This window comes from Salmo trutta, chromosome 25 (assembly GCF_901001165.1).
Source record: "Salmo trutta chromosome 25, fSalTru1.1, whole genome shotgun sequence".
NCBI classification, from domain to species: domain Eukaryota; kingdom Metazoa; phylum Chordata; class Actinopteri; order Salmoniformes; family Salmonidae; genus Salmo; species Salmo trutta.
In genome coordinates, this window is record NC_042981.1 from 28,743,270 (window position 1) to 28,756,191 (window position 12,922).

At 45.1% G+C, this 12,922-nt stretch overlaps 1 protein-coding gene across 3 annotated transcripts in view; it reads left to right on the plus strand.

Annotated features, from left to right (window-relative positions):
• The window catches only part of LOC115162343 (latent-transforming growth factor beta-binding protein 2), a 157,764-nt gene that overhangs the window by 82,846 nt on the left and 61,996 nt on the right, over positions 1-12,922 (plus strand). For all 3 annotated transcript variants that reach the window (XM_029713550.1, XM_029713549.1, XM_029713551.1), the window contains exons 4-8: positions 2,514-2,728; positions 3,696-3,869; positions 8,420-8,623; positions 9,753-9,994; positions 11,465-11,567. In XM_029713550.1, coding sequence (XP_029569410.1) covers positions 2,514-2,728; positions 3,696-3,869; positions 8,420-8,623; positions 9,753-9,994; positions 11,465-11,567 — 938 coding nt within the window. The remainder of the gene's footprint in view (positions 1-2,513; positions 2,729-3,695; positions 3,870-8,419; positions 8,624-9,752; positions 9,995-11,464; positions 11,568-12,922) is intronic.

Here is a 12,922-nt window from a genome sequence, read left to right on the forward strand (position 1 = left end):
CTTTGAAAATCAGACATTTCCTAAATTTGGTGCTTGAAAAGTCCTTGTAATTATTGTAGCCAATTTATAAGTTCTCCTGCTCCTTTATAATTATCCGTGATTTCATTTTTGATCCGTTTTTGTGAGAGATGTGACCCCTTTTGTTTGTTTACCGTCGCTTCAATTGAAGGGTGTTGCGCTACTCTGTTGCGGTAAAACCACATGCGGTTATTATGAGGACGACAATATCTAATGTTGGCTTCAACTTGGCTTTCCATACAAATCCTTTCTATAAAATGGGAAGCTTGCTTTTGGTCACTTTCTCATTCTAAAAACAGCGACGGTGAGATTAATGCTACCGCGCCATTCATTACTTTATTATGTGTGTCGGCCACATAAGTTACAGAAAAATCGCCATTCATGCATCCAATCTATTAAGGCATTGTCCACATTATTCTGAAATATTTTTGAACGTAATAATAATGTCAATATCAATACATTAGCAAGGCCTAAAAAATTGCATCTCGAGCATGCAAGCTAACTCCCTTTTACATCAAAAACATACAAAAGCACATCACAGGAAGCCCCTAATATCTAACAGGTACTGCACACATATATACAGTGCACTCAGAAAGTATTCATACCCCTTGACTTATTCCACATGTTGTTGTGTTACAGCCTGAATTCAAAATTGATTCAATAATTTTTTGTTCTCACTCATCTACACATAATACCCCATAATGCAAATGTAAAAACATGTTTTATAATGTTTTACAAATGTATTGAAAATGAAATGCAGAAATATCTCATTTACATGAGGATTCACACCCCTGTTAGAATTAACTTTGCCAGCGATTACAGCTGAGAGTCTCAATTTTCTTTTTTATTATTCTTCAAGTTCTTGTCAATATCGTTGTTGATAATTGCTAGACAGCCATTTTCAAGTCTTGCCATAGATTTTCAAGCTGACTTAAGTCAAAACTGTAACTAGGCCACTCGGTAACATTCGATGCCGTCTTGATAAGCAACTTCAGTGTATATTTTTGCCTTGTATTTTAGGTTATTGTCCTGTTGAAAGGTGAATTTGTCTCCCAGTGTCTGTTGGAAAGCAGACTGAACCAGGTTTTCCTCTAGGATTTTGCCTGTGATTAGCTCTATTCCGTTTATTTTTATCCTCCCAAAAACCTCTCTAGTCCTTGCCGATGACAAGCATACCGATGTTTGAAAATATGAAGAGTAGTTCTCAGTGATGTGTTGTGTTAAATTTGCCCAAACATTACACTTTTTATTCAGGACATAATGTTTTTGCAGTTTTACTTTATTTAGTGCTTTATTGCAAACAGGATGCATGTTTTAGAATATTTTTATTCTGTACAGGCTTCCTTCTTTTCACTCTGTCATTTAGGTTAGTATTGTGGAGTAACTAAAATGTTGTTGATCCATCCTCCTAACACAGCAATTAAACTTTAACTGTTTTGAAGTCACCATTGGCCTCATGGTGAAATTCTTGAGCGGTTTCCTTCCTCTCCGGCAACTAAGTTAGGAAGGACGGCGGTATCTTTATAGTGACTGGGTGTATTTATACACCATCCAAATGAATAACTTCACCATGCTCAAAGGAATATTCAATGTCTGTTTTTTTAATTTTTACCTATCTACCAATAGGTTCCCTTCTTTGCGAGGCACTAAGAGACCTTACAGATAATTGTAAGTGTGGGGTACAGAGATGAGGTAGTCATTCAACAATCATGTTAAACACTATTATTGCTCACAGTGAGTCCATGCAACTTATTATGTGACTTGTTAAGCACATTTTTACTCCTGAACTTATTTAGGCTTGCCATAACAAATGGGTTGAATCCTTATTTACTCAAGACATTTCAGCTTTTCATTTGTTATTCATTTGTAAACATTTAGGCTAGTTACACAACAACATTTAGAAAACGTCACGAGGTGTGAATACTTTCTGAAGGCACTGTATTTGTCCGTAAATGTACATAGTGAACTCGTACACATTGTAAATACGTGAATAGAATGCAATATTTCAGAACATGACCTACTGCTTGCATGTCAAAATCCGACTGGGAAGAATTGATGTTTCTCAATCTCCCCCTATCTGCAAGCGTAGCCAATGACATAACACCAACCAATAGAAATACATAAACATTGAATACATATTTCTGCAGTGGCAAGTGGAAACATAACCAACTCTGCTACACACATGCTGTCCTGACTTACAACAGATGTGAGTAAGTGGATCACTATAGGGCCTAAGTACGATATGATATTCTTGATTCAATTATATTAAAAAAACATGGAATCTCATCTATAAAATAAACAAAGTAATGCTATGACCTAAGACAGACATAATGCTGTTTGTCTTTCACACTCTCTCAGACATGGTGTTAGGTTTAACATGTTGACCATGTGTAAGTGGATTATACGCTGGTTTTCTGTATGTTGGTCGTGTATGTTTAGTGACTGGTGTTGAGGGAGAGGTTTGAAGGATCTGGTGTCATCTGTCTCGTTACCAGGACCCAGGTGAGGCGAGGACCAGCCGACTCATCGTCTCCTCAGCAGACTGGGACGTCTCGCACCGTCAAGCGATACCCATCGTCCACTGGCCCCATCACATCCAACGCTCTGCCTAATGGGAACGGACATGACATTGGGAACGGCAATGGACACTCAAGTAACGGCCACATACCCACCACCAATGGCCACGCCAGCAATGCAGTGGCGCCAGCAGGTAATGACCAGAATCACCCGAGATGATACGACTGTTCTTTATTGCTTTATTACCCTGCTTTGTAAAAAAAAGAAAAAAGAAGAAAAATGACATGTATGACACACACAGTGAGTTTCTGTCTTCACTGAATGTAACATTAGATTTAGGGGAAAAAAGGGTTGTTGGCTCTGTCCCAGGCTCCTCTCTTCTCCCTTCCTCCCTCTGCCCTCTCTTCCCTCCCTCCCCTCCCTGTGGTTTTCATCACACGAGCGACAGACGTTTGATATCCCAGCCGTGTGCCTGGGGGGTTAGCCGTCTCCACTCTATGCTCTGGAGCGTCTCCAGTGTGCAGACACAGGACAGCCCTGCTCCCTCCCTGAAGACCCAGAGAGGGAGGTGGGAGGAGGGGGGAGGCACCACGGTCCTCACTGTCACCTTGGCTCCATGACAGGTCACACCCGACAGAACCACCCCCCCCACCACCAGAAACCTCCAGAAACAAAACCTTTTAATGACCTACTCCTCTCCCCTCCAACCCTCTCAGAACAGAACAGAACAGAACAGAACACTGCCCTCTGTAAAGCTGTCTGCTGTCCAAGTTTCTCTTGTTTTTCCATCCTACCAGGGCAACGGGTGTTGAACAGCTTCCCACCATTACACAAGGTTTACTCACACATCTAGAACACCTTATCCCAATGATAAAGGCTTGGAGGCCGGCCTCCGTGCTTAACCAGACCCCCCCCCCCCCTCCACAGGCATGCCCAGTGACACATCCTCCTTTCAGCTGCACCGTGCCATTGCCCAGGCACTGGCACACACACTCACACATCCAAACACACTCAAACTCATATAAACCTCCCCTTCTGCTGGGCTGGCTAGGCAGCAGGTCCGGGGATTGTGTCTGTCTGTAGTCCATTAAAGATGCAGCTCTTCTCCAGAGCAGCGCTGCTCCTGTTCACCCAGGTCTCTGTGTGTCTTTGTGCTCCAGGGGCCAACCTCACTTCCAACCTTGACCGCATCAAGATTGTCTTCACCCCCATGGTGTGTCGGAGGGTGTGCAGCGGCGGCCGCTGCTACAACAGCTGTGAGAAGGGTGACACCACCACCGTCTACAGTGAGAACCAGCAGCACCAGCCACCCAAGACCCAGGGCTTCAGACTCTGTGAGTGTTCCCCCTTTTCAATTCTCCTTCTCTCGCTCCACTCCTCTCTCTTCCTATGCTGTCTGAATGTAGTCCAGAGGTGAGAGGGGGAAAAAGGGGCTCCTGATAGATAAACCCATTCCCACTGTGGAGCTGTCAACACTGAATGCCAGGCAGTGGGGAGAGAGAGGTGACAGAGTGGGGGAGATTATATGCCTGGGAGCAGTGTGAAAGAGAGAGAAAGGGGAGAGCAGATTAAGAGCAGGTCTCCCTCCCTTCGTGTCGCAGGACTCAGTGGAGGCTAACCACACACGTGGAAGCACCGCTCTCACGCTCCCAACAGTTAGCCCGGTCTCTTTGTGGTTTACACCTTGCTCTCAGCTCCACGGTTAACCATTTAATGTGCTCACTGGGAGAGGGGGAGAGAGACAAAGAGAAAGGGAGAGAGAGGGAGTAGCAGAGTGAATAGGATTTTATAGGGATTACATTAAAGCTGCTATTTTTCCGTGGGCTTTGCTACAAACTCACACAGGAGAGTAGTCTCCCTCTCTGCCTCTCCATGTGGGGGGAGAACAATAACCAATACTGGGGGCCCGGCCCTGTTTCCCTAGCCCTTACCATACAGCTAAGGCTTACAGTAATCACTCGAACTGATTAAAAGTGAAGGGAGCCCATACCACACACACACATGAACACAGGCTGCCGCCGCCCCACACTTAACACACTAAACTCCTCATGGGAGGAACTGGCTGAGTTATGAATAGATAAACAGGTTGTTTTGTACATTTATGTTCCCATTAATAGGTTTTTGGAAAATGTAAAGCTTCTCCAAACACAATGACTTGGCAGAGTCGTTGCACAACAATGCATTTCTGGCACTTCTGGGTGATCCTGAGAAGCAGTTTGTTTTTATGCTCAATTTTATTTGAAAGAAATCTCTGATCATTAAAACATCAGTAAAAAGACTCCGTTAAAGGAAATTACTCAACATTCAAGCTGGCATTTTGTTGTTGCGGAGGTGCATGCTCCTCCTCAAGGAATGTCAAGTAGACAGCAAACAGCTATGTCATGTTGTTGTTATGTTCCCAACGTGGGGCAGTAAAAACTGGGTGGATTGCTCCCTGGATTCACAACATTGAACAGTTATTCTAAACCCTGACATACCCTGACAAACCCTTCAACAATGCATGTTAAAGACAGATGGGGGTGGTGCTGGGGATGTATGGGTGTGTGGCACGGGCATGAATGGTATCTTCCTGTCTGTCTGGTGTCTGAATAGATGTGTGAAGGTAGGTAGAGGGTGGATGAGAAAAAAGGTCAGGTTGATGTCTGGGAATAATTCTTGCCCCATGCTGAGGTGGGTTAGGGCGAGGCTAAGCCTGAGGCCGAGTCTGAGACAACACTCTGAGGCGAGTCTGAGTCTGAGACTGAGACAGAGGCTGGGACAACACTCTGAGGCGAGTCTGAGTCTGAGACTGAGACAGAGGCTGGGACAACACTCTGAGGCGAGACTGAGTCTGAGGCCGAGGCTGAGACAACACTCTGAGGCGAGTCTGTGTCTGAGGCTGAGGCCGAGGCTGAGACAACACTCTGAGGCCGAGGCTGAGGCTGTCCAGTCCTGTGCAGGGCTGCTCCCCAGATTGTTAAGAATTAATGGCCCTTTGTAGCTGATAATTTAGCCAGCATGTGTAATCACAGGGGGGCTTCCTGTGGGCCTGAACAAAGGCTCCATGTCCCCCTCTTTCTCCACCACTCTCTTTCTTTCCTTCCTTCTCTCCCTCTCTCTCTCTCTCTCTCTCTTTCTCTCTCTCTCTCTCTCTCTCTCTCTCTCCACCACTTTCTTTCCAGCCAGACTATCATGCCGCAGCCCTCCCTGATTTGCTCACACCCGGAGTCAGTCAGTCAGTCAGCCAGTCAGTCAGTCTGCCTGCCTGCCTGCCTGCCTGCCTGCCTGCCTGCCTGTCTGTCTGTCTGTCTGTCTGTCTGTCTGTCTGTCTGTCTGTCTGTCTGTCTGTCTGTCTGTCTGTCTGTCTGTCTGTCTGTCTGTCTGTCTGTCTGTCTGTCTGTCTGTGACAAGGGTTATAGCGCCACAACATGATTGGGTCCGAAGCCTTTAATGCCACAGATACAACTCTCTTTCAACTGCTGTTTTAGAAACCTGCCTCATCACAGGGGTCAGGATAACAGCGTCCAAATATGCATTATAAAAAAGGCATAGATATTTTTTCTTTTTTGCCTTTAGAAGATTCCCTTTTATTGTGCCAGGCTGTTATCGATTTTTCATTTTCCAGGCTTTGAAGTTTGAGTGAGTTGAGGTTAAGGTTTGAGCGTCTCTGTAGATCCTGATATAGAGCAGGTATGTAGGACACTGGCACCTCTGCCAAGAGATAAGCAGAATGAAAGGCTGTGAAAGCAACCTGTCAAACACCAGCTGCTTTTCCTTCTAGAGCAACCCGTCATCACTGCTGGGAGATTGCAGGGCGTAAATCAAACTATATGCAAAGACAATGTCAGGTAGGGATTCAATAGTCTTAAATGCTCAAGAACCAATTGCCTCGCTCGTTTGAAATTCTATCCAAGCTGTTATTTTGGTATGTGAGATTTCTTTTCTCTTGTATTCCAGTGTTTCCCCTATATGCATTTAGCAGCGATGCACTGCAATTAAAAAAAATAAATATATATATATATATGATGCCTTCAGAAAGTATTCACACCCCTTGACTTTTTGTTGTGGCCTGCATTTTAAATGGAAAAAAAAATGTCATTGATCTACACACAATGCCCCATAATGTGAAAGTGAAATTATGTTTTTTGAAAATGTACGAAATTAAAAGCTGAAATGTGTCACGATCATGAGTGAAAAAGTAATGAACCCCTTTGTTATGGCAAGCCTAAATAAGGACCACTCTCCATATTTTTAAGCATAGTGGTGGCTGCATGGGTATGTTTGTAATCATTCAGAACTGGGGAGTTTTTCAGGATAAAAAGAAACGGAATGGAGCTAAGGACAGGCAAAATCCTAGAGGAAAACCTGGTTCAGACAAGACACTAGGAGATGAATTCACCTTTCAGCAGGACAATAACCTAAAACACAAGGCCAAATCTACACTGGAGTTGCTTACCATAAAGACATGGAATGTTCCTGAGTGGCCGAGTTACAGTTTTGACTGAAATCTACTTGAAAATCTATGTCAAGACCTGAAACTGTTTGTCTAGCAATGAGCAAATGGGCAAATGTTGCGCAATCCAGTTGTGGAACGCTCTTAGAGACTTACCCAGAAAGACTCACAACTATAATCGCTGCCAAATGTGCTTCAACAAACTATTTACTCAGGGGTGTGAATACTTATGTAAATGAGATATTTCTGTATTTAATTTTCAATAAATGTGCAAACATTTCTAAAAACATGTTTTCCCTTTGTCATTCTGGGGTATTTTTTAATAATTTGTCAGCCATAGTCATTTCACGTCTCGCAAGACGCATGTGTCTCTCTGCAACTTAGTTGGTGGCTCGCTGCAATAATCTGAATGAATGTGTTGTGCAAGTTGATTTCCTCAGTCAGCTGAATGCACCGCTTAATTCGTTTATGGAACTGTGGTTACGTAAGTAACCTTCGATATCCACTATTAGCTGCTGGGACAAATGTAGTGGTAATATTAATACGAATTTGGCTATAGCTTTTGAACAGTTGAAGCTATTTAGCAAATTTAACCGCATTCCTGAATGCCAATACTTTCAGGAACATGTCCATCTACGACGTACACAAACTGTGCAGGGCTCGTTAGAAGGGAGGGTAGTGAATCTGAATGACTGGGGAAATTAATTGATTAAAGCATACTTCCTTCAAAAAGCATATACTTCCTTCAAACTGAAATTTGACATTACCTGATTTGACTTATCTTTGTGCTATAACTTTTATTGAGATAATGTCAATAAGGCCAGATTCAAAAGATTAAATAAATACTTTTTACACATTTGTTTCTGTAATAGTGTCCTACATTAGAGAATGAAACAGCTTGATCATCCATGCTAATAGTATCTTAAATATTGTGTCTGAATCAATTTAAAATCATGTATGAATCAGTTTCAATTCGTGACCCCCCAACCCCCCTTATTAGTGATCTGTCATCATGCAAAATTCATACCAACTGTTTTTCTGCCTGCTTGAACACCGAATAGCTCAGATACTCCTGAAAACACGAAATGATCCCAGGAATCGATAGAACATCGCTCAGAGATGTACAAAAACAATATAACATTCAAAATGGGTGCATCTTCTCTTTAATAGGGAGAGGTTATATTAGAAGTGTGTTTCACCTCAGGGTGAAGTTGGAGCTTCATAAACCCATGTCAAATGTGGTTTCTGCTAGTGAATGTGGTGACTGTTATGTGAGCAACAGGAAAGTAGTTGTCCATATGAAGTCTCAGTCTACACTACCTATTGGAATTTTCTCTCCTGCTTCTCATTATGTGTATGGGCCCCAGCATATGAGGACGCATAAATCAACTTAATTCAATCTGGCGGTTCCTTACACTAACAAACCTCCCTCCCTTCCTCTCTCCCCTGCAGTCTTCTGTCAGATCCCCTGTCTGAACGGCGGGCGCTGCATTGGCAGGGACCAGTGCTGGTGCCCAACAAACTCCACGGGGAAGTTCTGCCACCTCCCAGCCCCCACTCCTGCCCGACCCACCCCCAGCAGGAAGGACGGCAGCCTGGCCGGACGCAACTCGTCCTCCCACTCCATGTACACCCTGCCGCTGTCCAATCAACAAGGTGATCACCTAGCCGTCTGGCTGGCTGGATGGGACACAGGAACACAGTCTCTGGCCAGGTCTCCAGGACCTCCTCCAGCTAGGCCTCCTGTAGACACGCTGTTTCCTCCAGTTCTGCTGATTTTACTGCTGTCTTTTATTCATCTGATTCATCTTGCCCTCTCAACTCTTCTGCTTTTGTTTGAACTAACTCAGGTTTATTTGTTGACTTGCAACGGCCCAGATAGTAACTCTGCTGAATTCTACCTTCGTGAACCAGCAGTGAAAGTCAGAATGGGTTCTCAGTAGAATATGTAATGGGGTGTTTTTTTGGAGTTCCCCATATTGTTCACACAGTGCTCCCTCTTATCAACAGAAGACCCTATAGTGAATTAGAAACAGAGCATGCCCTAACCAGTGCCATGAAGAGCCGCTAAAATAAGCAGCATTAAAGCAACATTCCCCTTTTGTCCTGGCTTCTCTTTGGCCTGCTGTAAGTAGAAGCAGAAGCTCTCTCTTCAGATTCTCACTTAGCTCCTTTGAATTCCATTCTCCATTTTTTTCCAGCCTTTACTGACTTTATAATGCTAATCTAATGACAGACCACATGTGTGTGTTGTTACATCACAGGGCAGGCATCTGCCTGTCTGTCTGACTGTGTCGAGAGAGTCACTACAAGGCCATGGTAAAGTCATGTGCTCTCTCTCACTCTCTGTAGTATATCAAACACAGGGCCTGTTTGTGGAGCTGTGATTTATGAAAGGTGAGAGTATGTCAGAATTCCTGGAAAATTCCTTGGCACATCCTGAATATGGATGTGCTCTGGTGTCACATGGACAAAGGAGAATGTCCTCAACATTACAACAGTTCTGCAATTCCTCCAACCTGTCTTGGGTCATAAACATATAATAATGGAATTCAACTTTTGTGTGTTTTAAGTGTCTTTCTTTTCGTTTGTACTGTATCTCTATATGTTAAGACCTAACTTGGGCCTTACAACCCTTTGAGAAGCATCACTGCAAGGTCAGGTCCAGGACTATTCATCATGCTCTTTCCCATGTCCAGACAGATTGGGCTCAATGTGTTTCTGCTGAATGTGGTAGAAGAGTGTTGCCTGACAGACTGTGCTGTGCGCTCTGTGTCCTGTCCAGCCTCTCTACACCCGTCCATGGTGAATGTCCACATCCAGCACCCCCATGAGGCTGAGGTGCAGATCCACCAGGTAGCCCGGGTCAAGCCTGGCCAGAGACCCCCCGCGGCTGAGGGGGCTCACTCTGTACAGCAGCGCTCCCAACCTGGCAATGGCATCGGCAATGGGCATGGGCACACCAGACCACACAACCGACAGAACGGCTACGTGGGGAGGTGCTTCCAAGAGACCGTTGATGGACAGGTATATCACGGTCCTCTGAGTATGATGTTTTGAGTGGCGTACTCTGAACGCAGTACATTATAGTTGATGATGATCTTAGCAGTCTTTAGGGGTGGAGACCAGGTTTGGCTTCCGTGTGTCTTACCGTCCGTCCGGCAGGGCAGCATTCATACCTTCCCTCCTCTGTCTGTCTGATAGTAGGTGTCTGGGACAGGAAGTCTGTCTGTGGCTCTGAATTATACTGCAGCCAGGATTTATAAGCTCTCAACACATTGATCATCTCGTGTTCCCTTCCCAACACCCACAGACGTGTTATGAGTTAGGCTTGAGAGGGAGGACTAAGGTGAGAGGCTGTAATCCACCCCACGTCTCAAACACAGAGCGATCTCCTTCACACACACACACACACCACACTCTCATCTCTCTCACACACACTCTCTATCTCATCTCTCACACACAGAGCGTAAAGAGCAGTGGTGGGGGTTGGAGGAACCCATGGAGGTAGAATCTGAAGACAGGCTCATTGGAACGGCTGGAATGGAATATGTGGAAAGGTATCAAACACATGGTAACCATGTGTTTGCTATACCGTTCCATTCCAGCCGTTACAATGAGCCGTTCCTCAGATTTCTACCTCCACTGGTAACGAGAGCTCCTCATCGTAGGTTCTGTACAGGCAGCATCTGTTGGCTTGGCTGTGAGAGATGTTGTTATTCCCCCTGCCTCCTGTTTCCAACTCTAACAGTAGTGTCCTCTGTAGAGCTGCTGCAAGCCCAGTGTTAGACTATGTGTTATCGGCTGCTTGACACGCAGAGCAGAGAAAGTGTATGTTGTGCTGGAAGGGATCTCTCATGCCATTTTGAAAATAACCTACAGTCAGATTCATGTCGCTCATTGGTCCCCCCTCCAAAAAAAAGAAGATCTCTGTTTGGTCTTGACTGACATTACCAATTAGGTGTTCCATAGCAATGTGTCCTTAACTCTTTTCCCAAAGCTCCATGAGGCACCATTTGCCAGGCAGAATTCAGTGATGTTTGATAATAATCTCTCCACAATTAGCCAAGTTCCTTAACGAGCCAAGCCAAGAGCAGCAGCAGAGCTATTCCTGGTTCAGCCTGTTTATGTCCTCTGCTGCGGCCTAACCAGTCTCAGATGTGTTCAGTTCAGCTCACTCTGTCCTCATTCAGATGAGAAGACTCACAAACAGCTAAACACCCACACATAAACACACACACACACACACACACACACACACACACACACACACACACACACACACACACACACACACACACACACACACACACACACACACACACACACACACACATAAGGTCTGATTAAACACACGCACACACACAAACACACACACACACACAGTATATAAAGTCAGGTTAAACAACATGCTGTCAGAGTGGAAAAAGGGAAGGTGTAGGTGATGTGTCCTGTGTTGTGTGAGTGTGTTGAGATGTGTGTGTGTTGTCATTTCAGTGTGGGAAGCCTCTTCCTGGCCTGACCAAACAGGATGACTGCTGTGGAAGTGTGGGTGCCTCATGGGGCCTGAACAAGTGCACAGAGTGTCCAACCAAACCAGGTGAGTCCCCTTTACCCTCACGTCCTGAACACACTGAACCAGTGAACCTAGATCCTCCCGGGCTATTCCTTCTGTTATATCTGTTATGTTATGATGTGTTCATTTGGCTAAACAATGTATTTTACGTCAATCAGGAACACAATCTATCTCTGAAATGAACAGTCAATCCCTTTAACAGTGGGGTGATCATTCAGGATGATTACTGACTTTTGTATCCTAGATTAGAAGGATCATGCCTCGACTATTGGCATCACTTATCGTCTCATTGTAAAATGTAGCTGTTTTCGCTTCTAAAAACAAAACAAGGCACCAAATGAAAACACATTTAGCATGACTAACAGAGACTGGCAGGAGTGCCACCCAGCCTGCCGTCAGGCAGAGAGAGAGGCCAGCTCTGCCTCTACTATAGCTATCAGAAGAGAAATGGACGGCCATGGTTCCTGACCAGAGCTCCCTGTGCTGCTGCTGCTGCTGCTGCTGCGGTTTTGAAAAGCCACCGTGTGCCCGTTGGGTGGTTCTTCCCCTCTCTCTGTGTGTGGAGGCAGCAGACTCTCAGTAAAGTTGTTGGCAGAGTTTCTTCATTATGTTTTAAATAGAGGAGCGCTCCGGGCCCCTGATGACCCCCACCCAAGGGCCTCCAGGCCCTACTGAAGCTCTCCACAAGGGTTGTTTGGTGGTTGGGAGAGACGGTCCCCACCCTGCTCTTCCCTGTTAATCCTATCAGGAAGAGGCCTGGCTGCGGTAGATGTCAATAGCCTGTCACACGGTGCTGTCATAGCCCATTCCCTGTGAAGTGTCTGTCTGCCGGAGCGCTAATCACAAGCAGACATCATCTCATCTCAGGTCCATTCATCATGGACGAACATCTATTCTTCTCTTCTCTCTGTGCCAGAATCTCTCTCTCTCTTTCTCTCTCTCTCTCTCTCTCTCTCTCTCTTTCTTTCTCTATCTTATTCTCTCTGTCTCTTTCAGTCTCTCTGTCTCTCTCTTTCTCTTTCTTTCTCTCACTCTCTCTCTCTCTCTCCCTCTCTCTCTCTCTCTCTCTCTATCTATATCTGTCTTTCTCTCTGTCTTTCTCTCTCCCACACCAGTATCTCGTTTGGCTCACAGATGTTTTCCTCTCCTCCGTCCTTTGAAGTGGGGAGAAACAGAACTATACCTCCATTCTGTCATTGTGTAGTTGTTTCGGGGCAGCTAGGGCCTTGGTCCCGGGTCACACTGGAGATGAGAGAATGAAAGACAAAAGAGGGAAAGATGGAGCCACATACTGTATGTCCCATGCTGATTGGTGCATACTTTGAAGGACTTTATAGGGAATACTTGGCATTCCTTTCCAGTCTTATGGTTCCCTGTAT